At 34.0% G+C, this 10,390-nt stretch overlaps 1 protein-coding gene across 1 annotated transcript in view; it reads right to left on the bottom strand.

Moving 5' to 3' along the window:
- Nucleotides 1-2,739: 2,739 nt before the first annotated feature.
- The window catches only part of LOC111087302, a 14,346-nt gene continuing 6,695 nt past the window's right edge, over nucleotides 2,740-10,390 (bottom strand). Inside the window, exons 2-3 of the mRNA XM_022393506.1 lie at nucleotides 8,335-8,487; nucleotides 2,740-3,805 (exon numbers count right to left, since the gene is read on the bottom strand). Of these exons, the coding sequence (XP_022249214.1) occupies nucleotides 3,603-3,805; nucleotides 8,335-8,487 (356 nt within the window). The 3' untranslated portion in view covers nucleotides 2,740-3,602. The remainder of the gene's footprint in view (nucleotides 3,806-8,334; nucleotides 8,488-10,390) is intronic.

Genomic DNA, 10,390 nt, shown 5'->3' with positions numbered 1-10,390 from the left:
AAAAATTATGAAGGTTAACATGTCGCATTCAACGTTACAGATAACCTTTGCATAGTGCTGCTTACGTAAGTTAGGTGGCACTTGACACAGTGATATTTAGCTAACGCCAAATGTTTTACTTCAAACAGAATTTTCTGAGCCAGCTTAGACAATAAATTGCCATTTTAAGCTGAATAAATGTTTAGCAACCTATCTTCGCAATACACGATAATTATCAACTAACATACTGACTGAGTTTTCTATGGATTTCTGTCGTTTTTTATTACCTTCGAGACAATGTTTCGGGTTCCATACTGAGGCATTCATCAAGACTGGATCTAAGAATTCAAAATAGTGTCCAAAACGTCGTCTCGAAATCAATGAAACGACAAGTGAAGTCCACGAAGAACTCAATCCATATGCTGAACACATTATCCATATACACTTTAAAAGGAAATAATGAACTAAGCATCTTTTTCAAAATCAATCTCGTGTGAATGATTGAAATCAACAAGATTTCCACAGTTTTCTAAAATTGTTACTACAAAGTCACATGTTTGGCCCTTACGAATAATTTTGAAAAGGGGGACGACTTTTTCAGGGGATTCCATTAGTTAACTTTGGGGTCCCATAATTTCAATACAAAATAAAAAAGTATGCGTATTAAAGTAGTTAAAAAACAAAAATTTAAGACGAAAATGGTGCTCAAAGAAATGAGATTTATATTAGTACTCATAATGCAGGTTACCAGATAACTTGTTAAAGTGGCGTGACGTAATTCTTAGTTTGGAACAAAACTATTAGAGATCATAAAACGTATTTATTGATCTCAATATAAATTAATTAACAGAAAGATCGATGCAAGTTCATTGGCTGTTACGATTTGTGTACAGTGCTTATAATGGAGCGACATAGAAATTAGTAAATTATAGCGACTTCGTGAGAAAGAATTATAATATACAAATATCAAACAAGTATATAAACACGTTACAATTAAATATATTTTATGATTTCTATCAGGGACTATTCTTGTGTCCATTTAGAATCAAGAAGCCCTATTTTAGATTTATTAACTGGGTCTTCTGTCCATTTACTATCAGGGGATTTTCTTGCCCATTTACTAACCGGGTCTTCTCCTGTCCATTTACTAGCAAGGGTCCCTCTTGTCCATTTACTAACTGGGTCTCTGTCGATTTACTATCAGGGGATTTTCTTGCCCATTTACTAACCGGGTCTTCTCCTGTCCATTTACTAGCAAGGGGCCCTCTTGTCCATTTACTAACTGGGTCTCTGTCGATTTACTATCAGGCTCTTCTTGTTCATTTACTATTATGGGGACCCTTTGTAGATTTAATATCTTGGGATACGAAGAAGACCATTGCCAAAAAATGACAAGGCATGTGCCTCATCGTGGTAGTATACATTTTTATGCTTATAAAACGTTTACTGTTATTTTTTCATTTTAAATGAGTGTTTGGATTCTGCCACTCAGTGTATAGGGTCCCTTCCCTGTCTGTTATTAAAGGGACCCTTGTCTATCATTAGAAGTCCCGGCCCTGACTATTATTAATTTATTTTAATTCATTTTTTACATCGAATTTTTAGGTAGAGGGAGCTCATTCATCGGTAATATTATGTAGTTTCTACTAAATCGAATTTTGCTGTTGACGGGGTGATTTTTATTATATAGAGTCGAACGGTTTTTTCATCTATTCATAAAACTTTTAATACCGTGGGGATCTTCATTGGAACAAAGGGGGTGAAGTGGCTCCCCCTTCTGACTGTCCTGCTTTTAACTTGAAAAATCTAAGCGTATAATATAATAAATGGTATAGATATGGAGTCAGTGTTAACCTGTACTCTTGAAAATTTGTTATTGTTGTTACTAGAGAAACAGTGATTAAACTAATGTTGGAAAAGATCTAAATAAGTTTATTATAAACATGTACATATATAAGCGATATATGCGTTCTTTTTAAAGGAAAAAGAACGTGGTAAGTTATTTCTTGAACAATCGAAATAGTAACATATTGGCACTGAGCATAAAGGTAACAGAAATATATTCAAAATTATTTTTTTTAGTTCAAGTGAGAAGGCTTTAATTCAGAAGATTTCAAACGAACGTTAGTTCACAAAACGTTTAAATTCTGCTAGCTTATGGCAAATTAAATTTGGAATGTAACCATATTCAAGACGTTTTACAACTGGATGCCTACCCTCTAACATTATACATCGATACCCCTCAACGCAGTGAATGTACCATGCCCGCGTGAAAAATGAGAAAATACTGCTAAAACAAAGAAAACAACAACAACGACCATTCTCAAGTTTAACTGAAGACAGTAATTAAATCTTAATTCCTTATTTCATATTCAAAAATACGTAATAATAGTATGAAGAATAACTACATCTTCACAGGTAGTATTGGATCTGTAATGTCAGTTCAAACACTGAACAACACACGCTGGAAGACTGTGTTGATACTCCCGACAGAATACCAAATATATACCAGAGCACAAGATAAGTGGATTCTATGAATCAAAGACACCAGCCTCATGTGGTTTCAAAAATTCAAATTTGATTAATGAGAAATGAAAAGCTTTGAATTGTTATTATTATTTTTTATATAGTTCCGTAACTATTCCAAGGATATTTAATTATTTAACAAATACAAAAATTAAATGTATTTATAAACAAATAAAAAGGCCCCACGGCAATTACGATAATAATAAATTACGTAAACAAGCAAATATACTTATTAAACAAACCTATTTAGAGACCAGTTTTTCTAAAATAGCAACCGTGAACGTGACGACCAAATTATATTTTAATGTGTGTTTATAAATATAACACCTTATATACTATAAACACAATGAAAGTAATTTGTTTCTCATACCATATGGTTTTCTTTTAAGGTCTGAAATTATCACAGATATATTTATTAACAATAACCACCGACTGTCATTTGAGTAAACTCTAATGCTCTTCGAAATATTTTTGTAAGTTGTTTCCAGAAAGCAGCCATTAATTCCTGAATGAAAGTGCAAAAAAAAGAACTAATTTTTCATAGTATTATACCTAATAAATATGTATTTTAATAGTCAAACAAATAATAGCCCGTTATTTTTAGGTTATATAAATGCCAAATTTCTAACCGTTTTAATATGTGTACTTCACCGTGTTATTTTTTTTTTTAAAGGCCACAGTTGAAAACTTGAATTAGGCTTATCACACAGCTCGTTATATAAAGCAAAAAAGCGTCAATACTTAGACACGTATATTAATATTATTAATTCAACTTTAGGTAAGGCAATATATAGATTGCTTTTACAGCACTAGCGTCATCTGTCCAATAGTGCTAAATGGTTAATTAATTGTTATAAAATACTTTCAATCGCGCAAAAACGAGACTAGTAGAAAAGTTAGAAATGGCAGATTTTCTTTTGTTCAATATTATGTAAAATATGACTTGTTATCTAAAAGACAGCAAACATGTTACACGACAGATGGAATCAGTACACCAGATGTCATATTGGTCAATAACGCCAGCGTTTGAAAATTATAGGTTAGCAGTAGTTACTCGGACCATGCCAATATCCAAAGCGACTGGCTGTGATGAATAATTAAATGGTAATAACTCTCCAAAAGATTACAATGACGAAAGCATAAAATACTGTTGACGGATGTCTTGCTGCTGCAGTGTTGCAAAAATCAGTGTCGCAAGTGCAGCGGTACATGGTCCACGCTGGTTTGGTTTCGTTCACACACGAATTTCTTTCTTCGACTCCATTTTGCATACAATTTCGTCTTGAATGCTCCAAAACTCCTGAAAAAATGAAATAGTTACAGAAACTTATTCAATAAATTGTAGTAACAACAACAACAACAAAATAATATAAACAGTTGCAAGCAGATCCATAGAACCGCTGTGTGTAACATTTGAAGCAGTTGTAGGTAGATTAACATGATTGCTGTTTGAGGTATTTGAAGAAGTTGCAGGCAGATCCACAGAACTATTGTTTATGGCATTTGGGTTAGTTGCAGGCAGATTCACAGAACTATTGTTTATGGCATTTGGGTTAGTTGCAGGCAGATTCACAGAACTATTATTTGTGGCATGTGAAGTAGTTGCAGACAGATTCATAAAACCATTGTCTATGAAATATGGAAGTTTCTGCAGATTACAAATGTAACATTTTCAATAAAGTGCTTATTCTTTGTTCGTCGACACGAAAATAAACACGGTATTACTACCCAATCTCATGTCTTATAAAAGAAACTTAATTTAACTTCAAAGAAGATAAAGGTGTATTTTGTTCCCACGTTTATTGAAACATTAACGATTTTTGAATTCCATTAAATGATATTGAAATATACAAAGACATAATTATTGAATACTTAAGTTGCAATGTAAATATACAAAGACATAATTATTAAATACTTAAGTTGCAATGTAAATATGCGTTCATATGAAAGTTACTATTATTACCGATTTTATTCCGTATCACTGAATTTATTATTTTATTTGTTTGCTGTTAAGCACAAAACTACACAATGGCTATCTGTGCTTCGCCCACAGCTGGTATCAAAACACGACTTTTCGCGTTACGAACCATCAGACTTTCCGCTCATCCAGCAGGTGGGCATATTGGATTGAATAGTAAGTACTACTGGGCGAGATTACACCGATTTTAATTGATAGGTGGCTTCGACCCGCTCACGCCCTCATGACTTAATGCACAAACATGACGTAATCTATTCAAAAACTATGACGTAATACAACGCGTAAGCGTGACCCCGGCCTTGTTCAAGGTGATTCATATCTATTCTTATTATGCAAAATGTTTATTTAGAATCATCACGATTATTATCAAATACTTTTGCCCAGAAGCGAGACTACAATTCTTAAACAATGCTTATTAGCGAAACAATTGTCGTATTTAAGAGCTTTAAATCTGTAGATATTATAATCGTAGTCTCTAGATATTATAATCGTCTGTACATGTTGTAGGAACGGAACTAGTAGTTTTCTTCTCTAACTGTTCACTGTTAGTACAAGTATATGCTAACCTCTCTCGACATCAAAATTACTTGAATAAAATTATGTCGAAACTTACTCCCCAAACGTTTCATGCGTGTCTGTTGAAAGAAAACGTGTTTCTTGGCGTATAACAATTTGAAGCTGTTCACTATAGCGTTTCGGTATAATATGAAATATTATTCGAGTATTCTTGGCAAATAGAATATGAAAATGCCAAACTTTGGATTGATATAAAATTCAAGTAACATATAACAACTCAAAAACACGCTAACATCAAACCCGTTCTTATAGATAATTTCGTAGCTATTTTGTTACGTTGAGGCCTGTAGTTAGCTGTTGATTAGGTCTGCTTTATGTTAAAGCCTTGTAGTTAACTGTTGATTAGGTCTGCTATACGTTGAGGCCTTGTAGTTAGCTGTTGATTAGGTCTGCTATACGTTGAGGCCTTGTAGTTAGCTGTTGATTAGGTCTGCTATACGTTGAGGCCTTGTAGTTCGCTGTTGATTAGATCTGCTTTACGCTAAAAGTCTATAGTTAGCTGTTGATTAGACCTGCTTTACGCTAAAGGTCTATAGTTAGCTGTTGATTAAATCTGCTTTACGCTAAAGGTCTATAGTTAGCTGTTGATTAGATCTGCTTTACGCCAAAGGTCTGTAGTTAGCTGTTGATTAGACCTGCTTTACGTTAAAGGTTTGCATTCCGTTGAGTACTATTAGAACTGCAGTTTGCCCCTGAAGAAGAAATGTCCACCTTTCGAAAGCACTCAGGTTATAGGGTTTTTATCATTTAGTATTAGAACTGCTTTGTGTTAAAGTCCTGTAGTCGGATGAGAATCAGTAGATCTACTTTACGTTGAAACCCTGTAATCTGCTGATATTTTTGATCTACTTTACGTTGAAACCCTGTAATCTGCTGATATTTTTGATCTACTGTACGTTGAAACCCTGTAATCTGCTGATATTTTTTATCTACTTTACGTTGATGACGTGTGGCCTGCTGATATGTATCTTGATATTTACGTTGAGGCCCTGTAGCTTGTTGTTTGAAAACCTTCTGCCTGGACTGGTTTACTCCTCATAAAGTTGCTGTGAACTTGTCATTATTATTAAGTCTTGTTTCGGGTAAAAGTCCAGGTATTTAGCCATCCCCTAGGAATTATATGTACGTTATTCAGAGTTTTTTAACGAAATATTAAATAATTTTGTCTGGACTTTTGTGGATAATGATGTTCTGAAATCGGTAACATCACTGTCACACGATTTTCTTTCTTTTTGAGTAACTGGGGGTACCAGAAATAAAACACAAACTTTCCTCTCTTATGGTGGAATGTAATATGTCTTTGTAATATTGTATTCAAACAAGAACTGATCAAATTTTTGGGCAGATGGTAAAGGATTTTATCTAATCATTTTAGTAGAATACTTCATTAGGATACTTATCAGCAGAAGTCTTCATCAGATCACCTGCATAAGGATCCTCTGACAGCGAGATCTAATTCCTATTGAAATAGGATGATCATGTTGTTTATTTTGACTTATGGTGGCGACGGAAAACAGCCTGTACTGCCTCAACCACCATTGTTTTTTCAAGAGACACGCCTTATGGAGGAAAAATAATCAATGCCCCAAATTATAATATACTTAAAAGCTGTTAAACAAAAATATACATGCTGATGAAGGAAGATGATCAACCAGTTCTGTATTTTAAAAACAACTAATGTAAAGTCAATGTATATACATATGAACAGATGTTATAACATCCAGTGGTTTTTAAACGAAATTATGCACGAACATAGAGATGATGGTACTACAATGGATTATAAACGAGAAATGACACGAATGAACAACGATTTATGTAAACAATTTTGAAACAGAAAAAACATGGTACGAGGGAGGCTAGCTTCACGGGACACGGAAAGAAAATGTATGTCGTCATTGTAGTGGGTCGATACGTGAAATTAAAATGCAATGTACAGAAAAATCATGTGAGCCGTTTGTTTCACACTTTGCATTACACCTTGTTTTCATGCTGCCATACAGCTTGTCAAAGTAAAATTACGGAATATTGTTTCAAACGAACTGTATTACTCCCCACAATACAGACATTGTTTCGGTGACTTCTGACCTTCTCAATTTTAAAGTACGCTCCTACAGTGACAATAGTGTTCATATTGGGACTTTTTGCATGCCAATCCATAGTTGTGAGTGTTCCATCAGCCTCTTTGCAATTAAAATATTGTTTCTCCACATTTGTTGTATGCTTGGGATCATCGTTTTGCTGGAAGTTGCATCTCTCTCCCTAAGGGAAAGACACATTGAATCAGAAACTGCTGTACCTTTCAGCAGTCAAGGTGCCATCAATTTTATGTAGATCACCAACATCATTCGCCAAGATTCTGCCCCAAAGTTATATTGACCACCCCCATACCACACTATATATCTTGTATATTGAGATATTGTCTTTTCTCTGCCATTGAAGAAAATTACGTTGATTTTCTGGACAATTTGAATTTGGGTTCATGTGTGAAGAGTACATGTCTCCAGCTTTGTCTGTTCCAATGTTTGTGGTCCGATGCCAGTTTCAATCTTTTGATTTCGTTACCTGTTCTCAGCATTTGTTTTAGAGCAACTATAAATCCATTAGGACCATTTTGTGCTGATGTGTATCTTATTATTCTTGAGGTAACATTTACATCTATATTTGCAGCAAAGTCGTTGGAAAGATCTGTACTCGAGAGTCATCTACCTTCTAAAGATCATATCACTTTTGGAGAGTTTAGATTTTCTACCTTGACCATTGTTATTATTAACAATAATTGTGTCACGTACCCTCTTCAGAGTCTTACCGAACTTGCTGTAATATTGCGTAAGGAGTTTGTTTGACCAGCCAAAAATCTGAATTCTACAAGCTTGTCACGAAGTATTCCAGCCCTAGGAGCCATGACTGGATTTACACTACTCCTATTAGGCATAGTATTACTGTCTGTACTTTTATATACTTTATACTGATGTAGCACTTTCTGATTTGTTGGATGACAACCAACTACAGTGTAAGATATGAGCACGTGACTATACTCTAGTGCATTTCATTTTCACACGATAAAGGGATGACATTTCCCTTTTATACTATTTTTCTCATCGTTTCCATCATTATTTCTAATGCTGTATATAAATTAACTATTACCAATTTAAACAATTTTAAATTTATATTCATTATAATTACCAGGATCTCTTCTTTCTCATCTACATTAACGAAATTTTAAAAACAAGTTGAACTGTGAAACGCACGTAAACCGACGGTATGCTAAAACTCACCGTTAGAGTCCCACTGAAAAAAAGCCTCACAACCATGGCTGCACTCGACACTGTAGACAGCATTAGGATTAAAGTTTTCCTCGGTACAGGAATCGGTTTGGTTGTTCTGGTCGTTAGGACTCCAGCTGCACAGGTAGCATTTAACGGCAAGACCTGAAGTAAAGAATATATACTTAATTTTTACATATGATAAACGTTCTCTGAGCTAATTAATAACGTGATTTGCATTATCCTCGTGTACAAGTAATTCCACAGTAAACTAATACAATAATAAATAAGTTCTATAATTAATCATTAAATACAACCAACAGTAAACGTCTTCAACGTTAAACACAACCAACAGTAAACATCTTCAACATTAAACACAACCAACAGTACACGCATTCAAATCTGTTCAAACAGGGATGATCCTGTTGTTCATCTTGGCTTATGATTATCATATCATAACTTAAGGCTTACCCAAATCATCTTAGTAATAAATCAAGTTTCAAAACTAAACAATCAAAACATTAAACATCTCCAACATTAAATTCATACACAAGGTGTTGACTTCCTTTTTCACCAATGTTTGGGATTCAGACTTTTCTCATATCCCACTCCGAAACAAGCTTTTCAAATTCCTAACACCACAATTAAAATATTTATTGATTTTAGAATCCAAACCATTATTAAAATATCCACTGATAAGAGAATAATGTTTTTTCTTGTTTTGTTATTTACAAACTGCTTGTCCCGTTCTGATGAGATGGCTTAAAACCTCTTGGAAGATATTAGAGATTATAAAGTGTAGCAGATTAATTTAATCTTAGCCTTTTTAAAAAAAAAGATAAAAAATGTTTTACAAAGTCATTTAACAAAATTTAGAATTTTACTAGATAGTCAAAATGGTATCACTAAGGGAAAATCTTGCCGTACAAAACTTTTGACATTCTTTGAAAAGATTACTGCTTATATAGATGAGGGTAAGAGTGTAGATTTGGTGTATCTGGATTTTCAGAAAGCATTTAACAAGGTTCCACATAAAAGGCTTGTAAAAAAATTATCTTTATATGTGTGGGGGATAACTTAGCAAATTGTATAGAAGAGTGGCTGGATGGAAGAAAGCAGAGGGTTGTTACAAATGGAGTTCAGTCAAACTGGATTAATGTCACAAGTGGGGTACCTCAGAGCTCAGTATTAGGTCTTTGCTCTTTTTAATTTACATCAATGACATAGAAGAAGGAATGGTCAATAAATTACTTAAATTTGTGGGTGATATTAAGGACTCGGGTGTTGCTAGCTGTGAAGAGGGTGCTGCTGATTTACAAAAGGATTTAGATCATTTAGCGAGTTGGGCAGACATGTGGCAAATTGGTTTTAATTATAATAAATGCATGCGAGTTATAATAATTTGAATTATACGTATAACGTAAATGGGAATAACCTTAACAGTGTCATAAAAGAAAGGGATCTTGATGTAATGATTGATCAGTCTCTTAAGTTACCCAAACAGTGCTGTTACTAGTGGTAGGGCAAATAGAATTTTAGGTTCTATCTACAGAAAATATTGAATACAAGTCTAAAGAGGTTATACTTTCATTGCGCTGGTCACTGGCTAGGCTACATTTGGAATATTGTGTTCTGTCTTGGGCTCCTTACCTTAGGGAGGACATTGAATTATTGTAAAGGGTTCAGAGAAGGGTTACTAGGATGATGGCTGGGATGTAAGAGTTGTCATACAAGGAGAGGCTGAAATCTCTCAAATTGTTTTCTCTTGAAAAAAGAAGAGTTAGGGGATATCTGATTGAGATATTTAAAATTGTAAAGGGAATTGATAGTGTTGATGCATCATCTTTTTCATATTTAACAGTGAGAATAGTAGAACTAGGGGACACAAATATAAATTTTGGCAGAGTCATCTTCAGCTAAGACAGTTTTATTTTTCTAACAGGGTGGTTGGCCTTTGGAATGGGTTGTCTTCAGATGTTGTTGTGGCAGTAAATTTAAGCGAGTTTAAGAAAAAGCTTGATAAGTATATGAATGATAAGGGCTGGCTTTAAGATTTTTTAAAATATAT

The sequence above is a fragment of the Limulus polyphemus genome, unplaced genomic scaffold, assembly GCF_000517525.1.
Source record: "Limulus polyphemus unplaced genomic scaffold, Limulus_polyphemus-2.1.2 Scaffold1990, whole genome shotgun sequence".
NCBI lineage: Eukaryota > Metazoa > Arthropoda > Merostomata > Xiphosura > Limulidae > Limulus > Limulus polyphemus.
This window is presented reverse-complemented; position numbering and strand designations above follow the sequence as displayed.